The sequence below is a fragment of the Aegilops tauschii genome, chromosome 3 (assembly GCF_002575655.3).
Source record: "Aegilops tauschii subsp. strangulata cultivar AL8/78 chromosome 3, Aet v6.0, whole genome shotgun sequence".
Taxonomy (NCBI): Eukaryota; Viridiplantae; Streptophyta; class Magnoliopsida; order Poales; family Poaceae; genus Aegilops; species Aegilops tauschii.
This window is the reverse complement of record NC_053037.3, coordinates 249,711,643-249,732,330: the sequence shown is the minus strand read 5'-3', so window position 1 is coordinate 249,732,330 and position 20,688 is coordinate 249,711,643. Positions and strand designations below refer to the sequence as shown.

The window sequence follows — 20,688 nt, the reverse complement described above, 5'->3', positions numbered from 1 at the left end:
TAATATGGTAGCAAAAATGGTCAGCAATAATCAATTCAGAGATGCAAAGTTGAATAAACGCTCAACGACGGTACTGTGCTGGTCCTAGGCTAGACCGTGCTAGAGACGCGAGCCTAGAACAACAACAAAATCACGGCGCTGCACGTAAACAAGGGAAAAGCACACTCTGGAATTTTTTTTTGCTCTTTTTTTTCACGCTCTTTTTTTTTGCGCTCTTTTTTTTGCGGAAAAACACTATAATGACGAGTGTCTCAAAACTCTTCCCAGGTCAAACTGACAGGATAGGCACAAATTTTTTTTGACTATTTTTTCAGAAATCAGGGCAGCGACGACGAAAAAGTGCGACAAAAAATCACTATGATGGCGAGTGTCTCAAAACACTCCCCGGGACCTAAAAATAGGATAGGGAAAAATATTTTTGGTCGCCGAAATTTTGGCCTAATAACTGCCCGGGGGTCTCTAGACTCTTTTTTTTCCGAGACCTACTCAGGCAAGGAAAACACGAAACAGAAAATAGATGGATCTCTAAAACAAACCGAATATGAAAAGAACTCGGATTGGTGGTGGATATATGGTGGTAGGATATGGCAGCGGTGGTGGTATATGGTAGCGGTGGTGGTATATGGATACGGATCGGTGGTGGTATATGGATACGGATTGGTGGTGGTATATGGATACGGATTGAGAGCGGTGGCGGATAAGCAATGGTGGTAGATGGCAAGGCGATGATGATGGTGCGGCGGCGGCGTGACAACTTATGACCAGAACTCGAAACTCTAAAAGACTAGACTCTAAGACCAGCAACTTGACACGACAATGCAACCGCAAATTCAACAAAGCAAAAACCCTAAAAAGATTATGCAAAGGCTCTGATTGGTTCGGATATGATGAACTAACCCTAATTTTTTTTGTGGCTTTTTCGTGGACTGTAGGTATGAAGAACAGACTCGATCTAAACTACGAAAAACTGTAAAATCTCACCGAGCAACCTGGAAATCTGATACCACTTGATAGAGGTAAAGGTGTCTCGTCTTTCGATGAGATGATGGATATCGCTTTGGTGGAAGTCGACTTTGACGATCCGACTACGAACGTGCGATGACGTCGCGCCTTAGCAATCGCTAAACCAACTCCGACAGGTTATTGACCACGCCGGAGCACGATCAACCTGACCACGAGGGTCTGTTTCCTGCGAGCAAACGAAGAACAAGCAAGAAACTGAGATTGCAATCTGGATATTGCGAATATAAGATGAAAGCTTTATTGATCAAGGTGGGGTTCTGTGACGCCTTTGTCTGGTCGTTGAACACAAACGAAGTACGCGAAGTTGCAGCTATGGCGAACTTCTAATCTAAACAAAACCCAAAGTCTCAACGACGCCCTAAGGGCTGTATATATGGAGGAAGGGGGGGATTTCGTGGCCCTTGGGGAAGGGGTCCGAAACCAACCCTATCTCTTGTTTCCCCACACATACGGACTCTAAAAATAGCCTATACTCAAGTATTTCGAAATTACATGGGCCTGGCCCAATAATAAGGTGACGCAGCACCTAGAATAGCCTCTGGACGAAAGTTATAAAGTAGCATCTTGTATATTTCGTCCAAGGCTTCATGCACGCATTATGGTGGCTTCAATGTCCTGAAATCATCACTTGTAACTCCGTTCTTGTCCCCCATGCGCATGCCATCATCTCCATTCTTGTTCTTGCTCCAATGTTCATCCTTCTCAAAGCTAGGCCCTTCATTTGTAAGCAAAACAAATGTATCCAATTTAGGCAGCATCATATTCTCATGAACATTAGAATCATTACCAAGAAACGGAAGTACCTGGTAATTTAATTGGCGTGCGCGAGCTCTAGTAATTGGTCCAGTATAGCAGCAGGGGCTGTGGGTGTAACAATGGTATTGATGTCCTCATCACTTCACCTTGTGTTCGGCATTAAGCTTGCCGACTTGTTTAAAAACCCAACAACTCCTGTTGGTGTGATTGGCTGGTTTAACGGGGGTGCCATGAATCTGGCAGGGCCGATCCAGTATCTTGTCTAAATTGGATGGTCCGTCTCTGTTTGCCTTGAATGGCTTTTTCCGTTGACTGGGTTTGGAACCGCTGAATCCGGCGTTGACCACCGTGTCTTGCGTTCCTTCATTGTTATTGCGACGTTTGTGTTTATTATGTCGTGGCTTGCCGTTGCCATCTTGAACTTCGGAAGTACCCGGATCATCGGTGTTGTTGCTTCTACGAGCGAGCTAACTGTCTTCTCCCGCGCAAAAATGGGTCATCAGAGTGGTAAGGGCAGCCATGGATCTTGGTTTTTCTTGACCAAGGTGGCGGGCGAGCCACTCATCTCGGACGATATGTTTAAAGGCCGTGAGGGCTTCGGCGTTCGGACAGTCGATATTTTGATCAAGAACCTTGTCCAGAGCTTCCTGGCAGACTCCCCGGGCTACTGGATAATGTGACTTAGGTCATCAGCGTCTGGAGGCCCAATATATGTACCTTGGAAGTTATTGCGGAAGGCGTCTTCCAAGTCTTCCCAGCCGCCGATGGAGTTCACAGGGAGGCTGTTCAGCCAGTGCCGCGCTGGCCCCTTTAGTTTTAGTGGGAGGTATTTGATGGCATGGAGGTCATCACCGCGGGCCATGTGGATATGGAGGAGGAAATCTTCAATCCATACTGTGGGGTCTGTTGTTTCATCGTATGATTCGATATTCATGGGTTTAAACCCTTCCGGGAATTCGTGTTCCATTACTTCATCAGTGAAGCAAAGGGGGTGTGCGGCGCCTCTATGTCGGGCCACGTCGCGACGTAGCTCGGATGGAGTTTGTCTGTGGTACTCGGCCTAGGCGTTATTGTGTTTGTCACTTTCGGCTAGATGGCCGTCGTTGCGCGTCTGGGCACATCCCCGTGATCTGTAGATCGATCTTGTCTGACCTGCTTTGTTGTCTAGGTCCTGCTGCAGGTCATATGTATGACCCCAGGCTGTTGTTTCTCTGCCCTTACCGCGAGGTACGGGCTGGTGTTCGGCTTGAGTTGCCGCTTTGTCCCGGCCACGTGGTGGTCGGTCAGCGGCATTATGCGCTAGTAGGACGGGCTCCAGCGCCTCGTCATCGAATTGGGGTAACAATTTGCGTTTCGGGTAACTTTTGGTTGGGCGCTCGAGGCCGTATTCTTCAGCTGCTAGGACATTAGTCCATCTATCGTTGATCAGGATGAAGCTGCTGCTGCTTCTTTTTCAGGCTCCTTGCAGTGGCTATTAGCTGGTGCTTAAAGCGCTCCTGCTTGAGAGGTTCCTCAGGCACGATAAAATCCTTGTTGCCGAGGCTCACCTCGTCCTCGGAGAGCGGTAGGTAGTTATTGTCCCCCAAGTCTTCGTTCATGGCCTGTTCATCAGGGCTAACTCGCCCATCTTCCCGTTCGTCCTGTTCGGAGGTTGGCTCAACGGGGTCTTCGTTGTCTTTGGCATATTTCGGAGTATTATTTTCTCCTGTGCTGGTATTGCTGTTTTTTCCGCGGCGTGGTTTAGAGTGGCGCCGCTGATGTCGGCGCTTTGGCTGTATCTCAGGAGTATTATCCTCGACTGGATCCTTTTCATTGTCGTCGTTGTTCTCTTTGGGTGTATCCACCATGTATACGTCGTACGAGGAGGTGGCTGTCCAGCGCTCTATAAGCGGAGGTTTTTGTGCCTGCTCCTCTCTGGCATCGTCGTCCATATCGTCGATGTCTTCGGAGCCGTAATCGAGCATGTCGGTGAAGTCTTCGACAGTGGCTATGAAGTGGGTGGTGGGAGGGAAGCGGAATTCTCCGTCACCAGCTTTCAATCCAAACCGGATATAGTTCGGCTGAGAGTCCCCTGATAAGGAGAGGGCTTTTAATGAGTTTAGCACATCGCCTAAAGGTGAGTGCCGGAAGATGTCCGCGGAGCTGAATTCAACGCTCAGCGCCTGATCAGGTTCGATGGGCACGGATGCACGCGGTTCGAAACCTATGGCCGGAGACGAATCCGAGGTTCCGGTGACACAGGCGCCGCTCGAGGTTGGATCTGTGTGCGGCTCTAACGCCGCTGAGTCTGCGGCTTCCGTGGCGGGGTTGAGCTTCCCATCCTCGGACGACGCAATCTGCTCTGGATCCAGGGCCAAAGCAGTTACATGCGCTATCTCCTGGGCACGGTCCAATGACAGATTTTGGTCATGTTCATCGTGGTGGCAGGGAGCGGCTGCCATGGGCTCGAATCCGTTGAAGATCAAGTCTCTGCGGATATTGGAAACGTAATTCAAGCTTCCAAACCTGACCTGATGGCCAGGGGCGTAGCTGTCGATCTGCCCTAGATGGCCAAGCGTGTTGGCCCGCAGTGCGAAGCCGCCGAATACGAAGATCTGTCTAGGGAGGAAGACCTCCCCTTGGACTGCGTTGTTGTAGATGATTGACGGGGCCATCAAACCTTTTGGTGACAATGCAGCAAAACTCTCAATGAAAGCACCAATGTCGGTGTCAAAACCGGCGGATCTCGGGTAGGGGGTCCCGAACTGTGCGTCTAAGGTTGATGGTAACAGGAGGCAGGGGACACAATGTTTACCCAGGTTCGGGCCCTCTCTATGGAGGTAATACCTTACTTCCTGCTTGATTGATCTTGATGAATATGAGTATTACAAGAGTTGATTTACCATGAGATCGTAATGGCTAAAACCCTAGAAGTCTAGCCTGTATGATTATGATTGCCTCTACGGACTAAACCCTCCGGTTTATATAGACACCGGAGGGGACCAGGGTTGTACAAAGTTGGTTGCAGAGAAAGGAATCTTCATATCCGGGCGCCAAGCTTGGCTTCCACGCCAAGGAGAGTCCCATCCGAACACAGGTGAGAGTCTTTGGTCTTGTATCTTCACAACCCATCAGTCCGGCCCACGTCAATAGGCCGGACGCCCGAGGACCCCATAATCCAAGACTCCCTCACACCTCACGAGGCTCAGCTGACGTGAGCCATGACGACCAAGGCCAGGCAGGCGCCAAGGGGCGCAGAGCGCCAGTTTCCTCTTCGGTGCAAGGGAGGCAAGCCACAGGCGCGGAGTCCCGAGGAATCAACCAAAGGTTTCCATTCTGGTGCAACAAGACCAAGACCACCAGGACGGCGGGACGGAGGTCATCACCAAGCCCACCACAGTTTCACGACCAGGGGCTTTTCGCAGGAGAAGACCACTTTTGTCAGGATAAGCTGTACTATTTGTCCCCTTTCAAATCCGTCCGTTGTTGGATCACTTCCCGCCAAACATTTGGGAAGAGGACCAAGGCCACTATAAATAGGACTTAGCCACCACCATAGAGGGGGATCGGATCCATTCTCACCCGACCACCTCACCAGCTCTCTTGAGCTCAAGAACACCTCACCTCCTGAGGCCAGTTCATCCACTGTACTAGTTCATCCTCAGCCCTTCGAGGCAATCCACCAAAATGCTGGAGTAGGGTATTACACCGCAAGGTGGCCCGAACCAGGATAAACTGCTGTGTCTCTTTGTCTCTTCGAGCTCGACGCGCTAGGCTTAGGAGGATCGCGAGTACGTAGGCTGGGTAGGTTGAGATCTCCGCACGCACCCCAGAGTTCGAAACTTTCAAGGGTTTGCGGAACCCGTAATGCGACATTTGGCGCGCCAGGTAGGGGTGCGTCGGAGATCTTCTGCCTTGTACGCCAGATCGCGCCGTCGGCTTCAATGGCGGGCGCTTCTCCATCGACTCGGCCGACGCGCGCCTGCGAAGGAGCGTCGGGGCTGCGCTGTTTCACCCTCTCCCTACGGCAGGTGGAGTGGCCACCCAAGTTCAGACCGGAGATGTCGCCACGCTATGACGGCGCGTCGGATCCGGCCGCTTTCCTCCATGCGTACGAAGAAGCAGTTTGGGCGGCCAGTGGAGACGACAAGGTGAAGGCCAACTGGTTCCCCATGGCCCTCGTAGACGCACCGCGCGCCTGGTTGCTCAACCTGCCGGAGTCCTCCGTAGCCTCCTGGGAGGAGCTGCGCGGCCTCTTCGTCGCATGCTTCGCGGCGCTGGCGCCCCCCGTCATCGCAACTCTCCTAGGTGGCTCGCAGGCACCACCCTCCGACCGCCACATCAAGCAGTTCTACCGGCAAGTAAGTGCCGCCCAGGCGGGCCCGGGGGCTCCCCCGAGCTGGGCAGTGCCCAAGGCTGACCTCACCTTCGGCCCCGAGGATCATCCGGCCGCCACAACAGGAGCAGGCGCGCTCCCGATGCTTTGCACCCCCACCATCTACAACGTGGTGGTCACCAAGACCCTCATCGATGGTGGAGCCGGCCTCAACGTGCTCTCTGCGAAGACATTCGGCCTGCTGCACGTGCCCCCCGGCCGGCTACGCCCCACCAAGCCCTTCTCCGGGGTCGGCGGTGGCTCCACCAGCCCCTTGGGGCAGATCCGCCTCCCTGTCACCTTCGGGACCCGCGACAACTACCGCACCGAGCTCATCGACTTCGACATCGCCAGGATCAACCTGCCATACAACGCCATCCTGGGGTACCCGGCCTTGCCAAGTTCATGGCGGCGACTCACCCAGCTTACAACCTCATGAGGATGCCTAGCAGCAACGGTATCCTCACGGTGGCAGGGGACACCAAAGACGTGCTGCAGGCCCTCAAGCTCACCTTCAAGTCAGCGGCATCCGCGCTGCCTGATGAGAAGGGGGGTCCTGGGGCCCCGGAAGCGGCGCCAGCCAAGAAGAAGCAGTTGTTCTCCCAAGACTGAGCCGAGATGAAGCAAGTGCTGGTCAGTGAGGAGGGAACAACCAGCGCCACCTTCACCATAGGGGCTGGCCTCCCTCGGGACCAAGAAAAAGCGTTGGTCGACTTCTTGCGCGCCAACAAGGATGTATTCGCTTGGGAACCCAAAGATCTGGCTGGGGTCCCGAGGGGAATAATCGAGCACCACCTGAAGGTATGCCCCAACGTGCGGCCAAGGATGTATTCGCTTGGGAACCCAAAGATCTGGCTGGGGTCCCGAGGGGAATAATCGAGCACCACCTGAAGGTATGCCCCAACGTGCGGCCAGTGAAGCAGAAGGCTCATCGTCAGTCCACGGAGAAGCAAGCCTTCGTCGTCCAAGAAACCCGCAAGCTGCAAGACGCAGGGGTCATCAGGGAAGTACGATACCCGGAGTGGCTGGCGAACCCCATCGTCGTCCCCAAGATAGGAGGGAAGGAGCGCATGTGTGTCGACTTCACCAACCTCAACAAGGCCTGCCCTCAAGATCCCTTTCCGCTTCCTCGCATTGACCAGATCGTGGACTCCACCGCCGAGTGCGACCTGTTGTGCTTCTTGGACGCCTTCTCAGGCTACCACCAGATCAAGATGGCCGTGCAAGATGTGGAGAAGACGGCGTTCCTGACCCCCTGTGGGGTGTACTGCTACACCTGCATGCCCTTCAAGCTGCGCAATGCCGGGGCTACCTTCCAGCGGCTGATGCATATCGCCCTGGGCACACAGCTCGGGAGAAACGCAGAGGCCTACGTTGATGACATAGTGGTGATGTCTTCGGAGGCCAAGACCCTGATAGCAGATCTGGAGGAGACGTTTGCCAGCTTGCGCAAGGTGGATCTTCGGCTCAATCCCGAGAAGTGTGTATTCGGGGTTCCCTCTAGCAAGCTGCTGGGCTTCGTGGCATCACATAGAGGGATCGAGGCCAATCCAGAGAAGATCAAGGCAATAAAATACCTGAGCCCCCCGTAGACCCTGAAGGAGATGCAGAAGCTGGCGGGCTGCGTAACCTCGCTTGGGCGCTTCATCTCCAAGCTGGGGGAGCGCGCCCTCCCGTTCTTCAAACTGATGAAAAGGAAGGAGCGGTTCGAGTGGACCCCGGAGGCAGACGCAGCCTTTCAAGACCTCAATAGATACTCGACCAGCCCGCCAGTGATGGTGGCGCCGCGCCCTCTTGAGCCCTTTGTGCTTTATTTGGCAGCCACCCCTCACTCAGCTAGCGCCACCCTGGTGGCGCTAAGGAAGGAGCGCCCATCCAAGGACCCTTAGCAGGACGCTCAACCACCAAGCAAGGCACAGCACCCTCAGGACAACGCGCCTGGGGCTTCGGCCAACCCAGTGGACAATGTCCCTCCCGAGGCTGCGATTAACCCCACAACTGGGGGGGCTCCTGAGGACGGACCTCGCGAAGCCACCGAAGACCCGCGCCCTCAAGAAGAACAAGACTCAACTAATGCATGTCCCCTCGTCGAGCATCCTGTCTACTTCGTCAACACGGTGCTGAGGGAGGCATAGGCGTGTTACCCCATGCTTCAGAAGCTCTTGCTCGCGCTCCTTGTCGCCTCCCGAAAGCTGCTCCACTACTTCCAAGGCCACCCCATCAAAGTAGTTTCGGCATACCCACTGGAGAGGGTGCTCCGGAGCCCGAACGCCGCCGAGCGAGTTGCAGAATGGAACATTGAGCTTCAGGCGTTCCATCTCGAGTTCAGCACCACTAGGGTCATCAAGGGTGCGGCCCTCGCTGACTTCGTGGCCGAATGGACTGACCTCCCCGACCACGGGGTCAGCGAGGACCGCTCCCTCTTACCTGGGGATGAGGAACCAGACTGGTGGATCATGTACTTTGACGGAGCGTTCGCACGACAAGGCGCAGGAGCAGGCGCCGTCCTCATCTCACCCACCAAGGACAAGCTCTGCTACGCGGTACAACTCTGCTTCCAGCAAGGCGAGAAGGTCTCCAATAACATCGCGGAATTTGAGGGCTTGCTCGCCGTTCTCAGGGCCGCGACGGCGCTGGGGGTGAAGCGCCTCACCGTCAAGGGCGATTCTCAGCTCCTCGTCAACTTCTCCAACAAGGAGTACACACCCAAGGACGAGCACATGGAGGCATACTTAGAAGAGGTACGCAAGATGGAGAAGTGGTTCTTGGGCTTGGAACTGCAACACGTGCCGCGAGGGACGAACAAGGAGGCAGACGATATCGCCAAGAGAGCCTCCCGAAGGCTCCCCCAGGAGCCGGGGGTGTTTGAGGAGCAGCTCTTCAAGCCATCTGCGGCTCCCCCCACCGCGGCTCCAGCACCGCCTAAGGAGGACCTGCCTCAGGCGCCTGTGACTGGCGCCCCAGCATGCGGTCATCCCATAGGGGCCCGCCTGCTGCTGGCGCTCGAGCCTCAGGAGGTGTCGTGGAATTGTCACGGCAGATGTCCTTGAGCTAGGACTTAGTCGTGGAGCCATCGCAGCTAGGAAGCTTGAAGGGGTTAATGCGGGACAAGGAACACGAGGGTTTATACTGGTTTGGCCCCTTACGGTGAAGGTAAAAGCCTACGTCCAGTTTGAGGTGATATTGATTAGGGTTACGATTACCAGGGAGCTAAACTGCTATGCCCGGCTCTCGATGAGATTGTTCTTGTCCCTAAACCGCTGCTGGGTCGTCCCTTTATATAGGGAGGCTGACGCCCAGCAGCTCTCAGAGTCCCGGCCGGCTCATAAGAGTGTCCGGCTCGGACTCTCAACTATTCTTGCCTTACACTACAAGTTCTACCATAATAATAATTGTAACTACGGGCCTTAAGCCATATCCGGGTCTTAAGCCCATCTTTGGCCCACCGTCTTCAAGATTGGCGCCGGGCTTCTGGTAATGACCATATGAGTAACCTGGCCCCTCCTGGCGGGTGACTCTAAGGTCTATATCCTCAACATTAGGCCCCAGATTGATTTGAGCCGGCTCATGTCAATCTTCAATTCTTTCGACAGAAAAAAATCTCCGGCTTACCATTTGTGTGAAGGCCATAACCCGGCGTGACGTCATCCTCTGGACTCTGGATAATCCGCCGTGACGTCATCCTCCATTAAGCCCGTTGTTTACTCCGCCAGATCCGCAACGGATCTTTGCATTTACTGTCATCCCGAAAATCGAGGCGTTTCGTGAGGAGATAACCACGCCGTGGACTCCTTGATCCTCGCGCCCACTTATGAGCTTGCCTTATAAATAGGCCGGCCCGACGGGCCTCCAGCCACCTCTCTCTCCTTCGTCCTCTTCCTTGCGCCACTGCTCCCCTGCCCGAGCTCTGCTGCTGTCGCCGCCGCGGGTCTCCTCGTCGTCATCAACTCAGGCCGCTGCATCACCCTGATCTGACCAGAGATACGCGACGACTTCCGCGACTCACCAGCCTCTGTAAGCTTCTTCTGCCCTGCTAGAACAGATCTGCGGTAAGGTTCGAGTAGTTCATCCGTGTTCTTCGCCATCGCCCGCAAGTTCTTCAGTAGTTTCATTTTTACTGCTCCTTTTTGATCTTAGCCCGTATGGAACCACTGCGGTAGATGTTTTAGCACCCATTTCAAACACAAGTAGACTTCTTTTCACTGCATAAAGACCTCATTCGAGCTCAAGAACTCCCCTGCGTCTGTATTTTAGGTCTAGAAAATTTTCTTTTACCCGACCATTTTGATCCAAATTTTTTACTGCGATGTGTGAAACCTGTTTTACCACACTTAGTAAAAAACTGCAATCATTGAATCTCAGCGGTTTAGAGCTCCGGTTTAAAGAAACCACGCGCCGTAGAACCTTCCGGCTTAAAGAAAATCATGCGCCACAAAAATTTCCGGCTTAGCTGTGATAAGGCCTGTAGACAATCAAATTATTCTCAATCCCTCGGCGGCTTAAATAGCCCGATGCACTTAAGTGTATACCATTAGTCCCCTTACAAACCACCACCTTGATACTGAACTGTAGATTGCTTCCGGCTCATAATTAACCCGGACGTTTTTCCTTTTATCATAGACTGCCGACTTTCACCATGCCTCCCAAAGCTCCCATTACTTGCAACTGGATGAGGTCCAATGTCACCAATGAGACCCTAGCAAATTTTGTCAAGTCCGGATATCTGCCCAAGAAGGACGTCATGTCCTACCGTGCCCCTGACCCGTCAGAAGAGAGACCACAGCCAAAAGACGGGGAGGTAGTGATTTTTGCGGATCACATGAGCCGGGGCTTCGCACCGCCCGGCTCAAAGTTTTTTAGAGATGTCCTAAACTTCTTCGATTTGCGGCCTCAAGACATAGGACCCAACTCAGTGTCCAACATCTGCAACTTCCAAGTATTCTGCGAAGTTTACCTTGGAGAGGAACCTAGTCTGCTGCTCTTCAGAGAGCTTTTTTACTTAAACCGTCAGAATGAGTGCGCCAATGGACCAAGTCTAGAGCTAGGTGGCATCTCCATCCAGCGGCGTAAGGACTGCCTTTTCCCTTACGCAGAGCCGCCCAGCCACCCCAAGGACTGGAATCTGACATGGTTTTACTGCCAAGACACGTCACCGGCTGACGAGAGTCCGTTGCCCGGCTTTCGCCCCTCGCGTCTGGAGACGACTCACCCACTGTCAGACAAGCTGACCCAAGCGGAGCGCCAACCTCTGCTCCCCACCATCAACAAGATCAAGGCTCTCCTGGGCAATGGTCTGAATGGAATCGATCTGGTCCGGGTCTGGATATCATGGCGGGTGATCCCATTGAGCCGCCGCCCCGGCTTAATGTGCGAGTACACAGGACGAAAGGACGACCCTCAGAGACACAGCCGCAACGATCTTCCTGAAGACGTTGCAGAGGAGATGACCAAGGCTCTCTTGAACGAGAGCCTGGCAGACTGCGGAAGGACCGGGTTAGCCCCCTTCTGCAAGACCAACCCAGCCCCAGCGGTAAGCCGCTGATCTGAACATCTTATCTGTACATGACTTTCATCTGAATTGTTTTAAGAAAACCCCATTGCATTTTTTAGGCTAATGATAAGTTCTGGCGGGTCAAATACGACCATGAGGCGGCCAAGAAGGCCAGGAAGGCGAAGAAAGCCACCAAGAAAGCCGCCCCTCGCAAGAAAGGAAGCAGGCCTACTGCTTCAGAGCTGATGCAATTAAGCGACAGCTCCGAGTCAGAGGTAACCCCTGCGCCTTTAAGTCCTTGCTGTATTTGTTGTTTGTTGCTGTCCGCCTTATCAAAACTTGCTCATTGACAGGATGACACCGGCGCAAGTAACCCGGTGGTTGAAGAGGTAATGTCACTTTCCTCCGACTCGGAGCCCTTGCCAAAGCTGAAAGTCCGAAGGGTAACCCGGAAAGTAAGCTTTTCACATCCTTTAGCTTATCAAGATCCTCAATTTATTTTGAAGCGACAGATTCACGAGAGCCGGCGTCACACCCGGACCAACAAGGACACCGACCTCTCCTCCGGGTTACCTGACACATCAAGGAAGCGCCGAACTGAGGTTATTTCCAACTTGTACCCTTTTCATCCGTTGGCGGGTGTTATCCGTCAGCCACTCAATTCTTCTGACTCAAATTATCAGGAGACCTCCCCCTCTTCGGGCGACTCTATGCAGTCGAGTCTTCCGGCTTTCAAGACCGCGCCCGGGTAATGACAACCATCCCATATTATACTTGTCTGTACTTACTCTTTTTGTGTTTAACGCTTCTGTCCTTTCAGTGCCCAGGCAAAGCTCACTAAGAGAGCGAAGAAGACCAGGTCAGCCGGAGTGCCGGATTTACCTGAACCGGAGGTGACGGCTCAAGAACCGCCAGCTGCCTCCGCCCCCGAAGCCACCATTCCAACCGACAAGGCACCTGAGGCCGCTGCCCCAACTACCAAGGCAACTATAGAAGCTTCTGTTAACCCGGAGGCCTCCAGCTCGGCTCCACCAGTAGACGACCCGGACGTGGTAATCACCCGGGCGGAGTTCGTTGAGCCGGGGAGACCTACCGTGCTGGCCAAGTGCTCCGCTAAGGGGGAGTTGCTGCAGCCCCACCGGGTGAACCTGGACCTCTCCGACTACACCAACCTGAGCATTGGAGAGCTCGTCTCTGGCTACATCAGCCAAGTGCACAAGAGCCGGGACGCAGAGGTCGCCATGGTGAACCAGATCCAGCAAAAATCTGAGGTATCATTCTGCTGTCCTCTTACTTACTGCATAGTTACCTTTACCATGCTAGCCCCCAAGTCAACGACTTATGATTGAATATGTTGTAGACTTAGGTTCCGGCTTACTCCATTGAGTCGGCAGTTTGTAGATAGATACGTTCAATATGCATTAGCCCCCAAGTGCCAAGTGTCTTTGCTTGGAAAACGCTTGGGACTTATATAGTAACTGTTCATGCCATAACCCGGAAACTTATACAGGCTGCTGGCAAGAAGCTTGAGGCTGACCTTGCTGATGTCAAGAGCCGGTTGAAGATGCAAGAGATGGAGACCCGGAAGGCAAACGCCAAGTTCGTGTCCAGCATCGCCGTGCAAGAGAAGCTGAAGACAGAATTCGACGCTGAGCGGAAGGCATGGGCCGAAGAAAAGGCCGCATTGGTGACCCGGGCTGAACAGGCGGAGAAGACTCTCTCCGAGAAGACCGCCGAGCTCTCCGGCCTAAAGCGCCAGGTTTCCCAGATGGTGGCCGCCATCTTCGGTAAGTCGCCTCACCGGCTTTCATCAAGTTTAGAATGTTTATATCTCATAAGTCATCCTTGTCGCCGGCTTATCTGATTCTGTTAAACAGGTCCCAGAAGTGCCAACCTCAACCAGAGCGTGGTCACCAAGCTGAAGGCCGTGTATACCTTGGTGGAGCAGCTCTACACCGGGTCACAGCGTGCCTTAGCTGTGGTGGCCTTATCCAACGAGGTGCCGACTCACTTGGCAGAAGTCCTTCACCGGCTCGCTGTACTGCCTCAATGGATTCAAGAGCTGCGACGGGCCTCTGCAAGAGCCGGAGCAATCGCCGCGCTGAGCCGAGCCAAGGCATTCCTGCGGGAGTTAGACCCGGCGGACATCGCCCTTGGCTATCCAAGCCTGAAAGAAGACGGCTCCGCTTTCGATCAGAAGGACTTCGCAGCTTGCGTGAAGGCCGTACGCCCGGTGGCTACTCTTATCGGCAACGATACAGATCTGACCAAGTACCAGCCGGGTTACAATGCGGAGAATCAGAGGATCCCGACCCCTCGCTATGAAGCTCTCAACTTGATCCCGCCGGCTCGTCAGCACACTTTCGCCCCAGAGATTGACCCGGCCGGGTTAATTGACAAGGAAGCCCAATTCGAAGCTCTCAGCGGCATCGACTGGAAGTCATCAACTTTCCAGGTCTTGGGATCAGCCGGAGGAGAAGATAGGAACGAGCCGGAGACGTCAACTCAGCAAGCGTCATAACTCGGCTAGCGGTTTACCAAACAATGCCTCACCCTTTTTGGACTCAACAAGTCTTGTAATAGAGTAGGACCAACACTTTATTTTGGCCGTGTCATCGTGCATGCCTTGAATGCCTGAAGTTTTATCGAAGTTATCTCCTTTATATTTCTCCGGGTCATTCTTTCCCCTTAGTCTCAAATAATTGCCTTTAACTATCCTGCATAGAAAGACGAATCACAAGTCTCCAGGCGGCTTACCGCCCTGAGAATCATATGTTTTAGATACATAACCCGGAATATGAATCAAAAAAGACTGGCCCTCAATTATATCCTTAACACAGCCGTAATAACACACTTAGCGACCTGCAAGCATACCTCCGGTTTAGATAACCCGGGTAATAAGGTTGGTGCCTTAATTCCGATTTACTTGTCTTAATGACACCCATTGTGTTCAACTAACACTGTAAACCAAAGTTAAGCCGGCAAAGTGAGACCCGGCCGTACACACTTTGAAATAATCAGACGGAACTTGCCATAAAGCAGAGGAACTTAGGGGCTTCCGGTTCGAATACGACCAGAGACCCGGCCCAAAGGGGTTATGCTAAGATTCGTATACGATCATATAGCCCCCAGTGGGTGTGGCGATGCCAATCAAGAGGGTACCGACAGCTATGTTCGCTTTGGTTCGAATACGACCCATGTTTGAACAGGAAGCCCCAAAGTGACTTTAAGAATTGTTTAACGACGCTGATTCGAATACGATCCACGTCGGTTCTCAGAGGGGTTAAACTCATGATTCAAATATGACCAAAGGTAACCTCCCAATGAGCTCGGCACTTTGCCAATCAAATGGGTATCGACAGCTATGTTCTCTTTGGTTCGAATACGACCCATGTTTGAACAGGAAGCCCCCAAGTGACCTTATTGCTTACGGCTAAATTCGAATACGATCATAAGCCGGATCCTCCTTTAAGTCATCATGTAATCTTGCAATGAAAACAACACGTGCATATTTGGAGGAGAAAAAAGGACAGAGGTCCTGCTTTATTGCTTATCATAATATATACATGGCTGAGAAAAATATGTACACCACGAGAGCCGGTGGCTCAAGTGTAGTAAGGCCGAAGCTGAGCTATGTTCCACGACCGACGGGTCTCTTCCTCCGACTTACGTGAATCTTTGTGCTCCCGAATGTCAATGAGGTAATATGACCCGTTGTGCAAGTTCTTGCTGACCACAAAGGGCCCTTCCCAAGGCGGGGATTACTGGTGTGCATCTGTTTGATCCTGGATGAGCCGGAGCACGAGATCGCCTTCTTGGAAGACCCGGGATTTAACCCGGCGGCTATGATAATGGCGCAGGTCTTGTTGGTAAATCGCTGAACGGGCTGCTGCCACATCACGCTGTTCGTCCAACAAGTCCAGAGCATCTTGGCGCGCCTGTTCATTATCCGCCTCAACGTAAGCCGCCACGCGAGGTGAGTCATGACGGATGTCACTGGGGAGGACTGCTTCTGCTCCATAAACCATGAAGAAAGGCGTAAAACCTGTAGACCTGTTAGGAGTAGTGTTGATGCTCCATAACACGGAGGGCAACTCCTCCACCCAACAACCCGGCGTCCGTTGCAAAGGGACCAAAAGCCGGGGCTTGATGCCCTTCAGAATCTCCTGATTAGCTCTCTCAGCTTGACCATTGGATTGAGGATGAGCCACTGAGGAAACATCAAGTCGGATATGCTCTCGTTGACAAAACTCTTCCATGGCGCCTTTAGAGAGATTGGTGCCATTGTCAGTTATAATGCTGTGCAGAAAACCAAAGCGGAAAATCACCTTTTTCATAAATTGAACCGCCGTGGCTGCATCGCACTTGCTAACTGGCTCAGCTTCCACCCACTTTGTGAATTTGTCAACTGCCACCAAGAGGTGGGTCTTCTTATCTTTGGACCTCTTAAAAGGCCCAACCATATCAAGCCCCCAGACCGCAAAGGGCCAAGTGATTGGGATCATCCTCAGCTCCTGAGCCGGCACGTGAGCCCGTCGTGAGAACCTCTGGCAACCATCACACTTACTGACCAAGTCCTCCGCATCAGCATGAGCCGCCAACCAATAAAAACCATGACGAAAAGCCTTGGCCACAAGAGACTTTGAGCCGGCATGATGGCCACAATCCCCTTCATGGATCTCACGCAAGATTTCTTGACCTTCCTCAGGGGAAACACAACGCTGAAACGCTCCCGTAACACTGCGGTGATGCAACTCTCCATTGATAACAATCATTGACTTAGCCCGCCGGGTTATTTGCCTGGCCAAAGTTTCGTCCTCAGGCAACTCGCCCCGGGTCATGTAAGCCAGATATGGCATTGTCCAGTCTGGTATGATATGAAGAGCCGCCACCAGTCGGGCCTCCGGGTCAGGGACAGCCAAGTCTTCCTCTGTAGGCAACTTAACAGAAGGGCTATACAGGACGTCCAGGAAAGTGTTGGGCGGCACCGGTTTTCGTTGAGAGCCCAGCCGGCTTAAAGCATCCGCCGCCTCGTTCTTCCTGCGATCGATGTGTTCCACTTGATAACCCTGAAAGTGCCCAGCAATGGCATCAACCTCGCGGCGATAAGCCGCCATGAGAGGGTCCTTGGAATCCCACTTTCCTGATACTTGCTGAGCCACCAAGTCTGAGTCGCCGAAGCACCTTACCCGGCTTAAGCTCATCTCCTTAGCCATCCGAAGACCATGGAGCAAGGCCTCGTACTCAGCCGCGTTGTTAGTGTAAGGAAACAGCAACTGTAGCACATAATGGAACTTGTCACCTTTAGGGGAAGCCAACACGACTCCAGCCCCCGAGCCCTCCAACTGCCTGGACCCATCGAAGTGGATAGTCCAATATGTGTTATCCGGCTTCTGCTCGGGCACTTGTGACTCTGTCCAATCATTGATGAAATCCACCAAGGCCTGAGATTTAACAGCAGTGCGTGGCACGTACTTGAGACCATGAGGTCCAAGCTCTATAGCCCACTTAGCTACTCTCCCTGTGGCCTCCCTGTTTTGAATGATATCACCAAGAGGGGCAGAACTGACCACAGTGATGGGATGACCCTGAAAATAATGCTTGAGTTTCCGGCTTGCCATGAACACACCATAAACAAGCTTCTGCCAATGCGGATATCGCTGCTTGGACTCAATGAGCACTTCGCTGACATAATAAACCGGCCGCTGAACCGGATGCTCCTTGCCCTCCTCCTTGCGCTCCACCACCATAGCCACACTGACGGCCCGTGTGTTCGCCGCCACGTACAGTAATAAGGGCTCCTTATCAACCGGAGCAGCAAGGACTGGGGGCTCTGCCAGCTCCTTTTTCAAATCCTCAAAGGCAGTATTAGCCGCATCATTCCAGACAAAGTTATCAGTTTTCTTCATCAACTGATATAATGGCATGGCTTTCTCACCCAAACGGCTTATAAACCGGCTTAAAGCAGCGATGCGACCCGCCAAGCGCTGAACGTCATTTATACACGCCGGCTTAGCCAGGGAGGTGATGGCCTTGATCTTCTCCGGGTTAGCTTCAATGCCTCTGTCAGAGACCAAAAACCCAAGAGTTTGCCTGCAGGAACACCAAAAACACACTTGGCCGGGTTAAGCATCATCTTGTAGACCCGGAGGTTATCAAAGGTCTCCCTTAAATCATCTATCAGGGTCTCCACATAAGCGTGAACATTGCGCCCAATCTGTTTATGAAGACAGTTCTGTACACAACGCTGGTAAGTCGCCTGTGCACACTTGAGTCCAAAGGGCATAGACACATAGCAGAAGGCTCCAAAGGGAGTGATGAACGCCGTCTTCTCCTGGTCCTTAACTGCCATCTTAATCTTATGATATCCAGAATAAGCATCCAAGAAACTTAAGCGTGCGCAACCTGCCGTAGCATCAATGATTTGATCAATACGGGGGAGGGCAAAAGGATCAGCCGGACACGCCTTGTTTAAGTCCGTGTAGTCCACACACATCCGCCAGGTGCCGTTCTTCTTGAGTACGAGCACCGGGTTAGCCAACCACTCTGGGTGAAAGACTTCAACAATAAACCCGGCCGCCAAGAGCCGGGCCACCTCTTCACCAATAGCTTTCCGCCTCTCTTCATTAAACCGCCGAAGGAACTGCCTGACCGGCTTAAATTTCGGATCAACATTGAGAGTGTGCTCAGCGAGCTCTCTAGGTACACCTGGCATGTCAGAAGGTTTCCATGCGAAGATGTCCCTATTCTCACGGATGAACTCGATGAGCGCGCCTTCCTATTTTGGATCCAGATTGGCACTGATGCTAAATTGCTGAGATGAGTCTCCTGGAACGAAATCAACAAGTTTAGTCTCATCAGCTGACTTAAATTTCATCGCCGGCTCATTCTCCGTAGTCGGCTTCTTCAGAGAGGTCATATCTGTTGGGTCAACATTGTCTTTGTAAAACTTCAACTCCTCTGTTGCACAAACAGATTCTGCATAAGCTGCATCGCCTTCCTCACACTCCAGAGCCACTTTCCGGCTGCCGTGAACCGTAATGGTCCCATTATGACCCGGCATCTTGAGCTGTAAGTATACATAACACGGCCGTGCCATGAACTTGGCGTAAGCCGGCCGTCCAAATATAGCATGGTATGGACTTCTTATCTTGACCACCTCAAAGGTCAATTTCTCCACCCTGTAGTTGTTCTCATCTCCAAAGGCCACTTCCAACTCAATCTTGCCGACTGGATAAGCCGACTTACCAGGTACCACCCCGTGGAAAATAGTGTTGGACTGGCTGAGGTTCTTATCAATCAACCCCATATGACGGAATGTCTCATAATAGAGGATGTTGATGCTGCTGCCTCCATCCATGAGCACTTTAGTGAACTTATATCCTCCCACCTGAGGAGCCACCACCAGGGCCAAGTGACCCGGATTATCCACCCGTGGAGGGTGATCCTCCCTGCTCCACACTATAGGCTGCTCAGACCACCGCAAGTAGCGTGGAACCGCCGGCTCAACAGCATTCACAGCCCTCTTGTGAAGCTTCTGATCTCGCTTGCACAAACTAGTGGTAAACACATGATACTGTCCACCACTAAGTTGCTTTGGATTGGTCTGATAACCCCCCTGCTGCTGTTGATGACCCTGGCCAGACTGTTGATTAAAGCCCCCTTGACCGTTCTGAGGACCGGAATTTGAGCCGCCGCCCGGGCCATGAAAGCCGCCGGCGCCTGAGCCGCCGCCCGGGCCATTGTAATTCTTAAAGGCCTTCATGATTGCACAATCCTTCCACAGATGAGTCGCTGGCTTCTCTCTAGAGCCATGCCTTGGACAAGGCTCATTCAACAGCTGCTCCAGCGTCGGACCTGACCCGCCGCCTCGGGGAGGGGGCCTCCCCTTACGTCGCTGGTTATTCCCTTGTGAGCTGGCGTTGGCCACAAACTCTAGGCTGCCGTCGGCCTTGCGCTTGCCTCCTCCTTGGTTCCCCGGGTTATGCTGAAGACCCTTGTCGTTGCCGTTCTTCTTTCCCTTCCCTGCCCTTTCATCATCTGAAGGGGGATCCTTGGTACCATCAGAATCGGCGTACTTAACAAGAGCCGCCATTAGTGTACCCATATCACTGCAGTCGCGCTTAAGCCGCCCGAGTTTCATCTTCAGGGGCACGAAACGACAATTCTGTTCCAGCATTAAGACTGCAGAGCTGGCATCCATCTTATCTGACGAACGTATGATCTCCTTGACCCGGCGAACCCAATGCGTCGTGGATTCACCCTCCTGCTGCTTACAGTTAGTCAAATCCACAATTGACATCGACTGCCTGCAGGTATCCTTGAAGTTTTGGATGAACCGGGCTTTCAGCTCAGCCCAAGACCCGATGGAGTTCGGTGGTAGCCCTTTCAACCAAGTGCGGGCAGTCCCATCCAACATCATGGTGAAGTACTTGGCCATTGCCGCCTCACTGAACTCCAGTAGTTCCATGGCCATCTCGTAACTCTCGATCCAGGCTGCGGGTTGTAGGTCAGCTGTGTAATTAGGCACCTTCCTAGGGCCCTTGAAGTCCTTAGGTAGACGTTCATTACGGATAGCTGGCACTAAACAAGGGACACCCCCGGTCCTGGTAGGGATGCCCACGTCGACGGAAGTCGTCGGATAAGCCGGGGGGGTCTGGTAAGCCGTCAATTGAGGCACTTGCTCCGCCTCTTGCCGCGCTCTGTCCTGGTCTGCTGTGTGAAAGGCTCCATTATGAGCCGGGTCGTGGCCAGGGGGCGGGTCATGGCGTCGGACGTTACTTGAGCCGGTTGCTGAGACCATGTGCCGGCTGTAACTCGGGCTCTGGCCTGGACGAGGGGTCGAGTGGATCCTGTCCCGGCTGTAGGAGTACGCCTCTTGTTGTGCCAGAGCTGTCTGAAGGAGTTCCCTGACCCGGCGGGTTTCAATAGCCGTCGGAGAGTCGCCGTCAACTGGGAGAGCCGCCAGCCGTGCTGCCGCAGTGACCATGTTCTCCAGCGGGTTATTATAATGACCCGGGGGTATTGGCACGTACTGAGGCGGGGCAGGGGGCACCTGGGGAGG

The 20,688-nt window shown here is 53.1% G+C and overlaps 1 protein-coding gene across 1 annotated transcript; it reads left to right on the top strand.

The window, feature by feature from the left end:
* Positions 1–8,280: 8,280 nt before the first annotated feature.
* LOC141042876 (uncharacterized) lies at positions 8,281–11,748 on the top strand. Its single transcript, XM_073511783.1, has 2 exons — positions 8,281–9,103; positions 11,744–11,748. The coding sequence occupies exons 1-2, from the start codon at positions 8,281–8,283 to the stop codon at positions 11,746–11,748; spliced, it is 828 nt and encodes a 275-aa protein (XP_073367884.1).
* The last annotated feature ends 8,940 nt before the right edge of the window (positions 11,749–20,688 follow it).

Bases quoted from the DNA above. Each gene is read 5' to 3' on its own strand.
- LOC141042876 (XM_073511783.1), top strand. From the start codon at position 8,281: ATGCTTCAGAAGCTCTTGCTCGCGCTCCTTGTCGCCTCCCGAAAGCTG.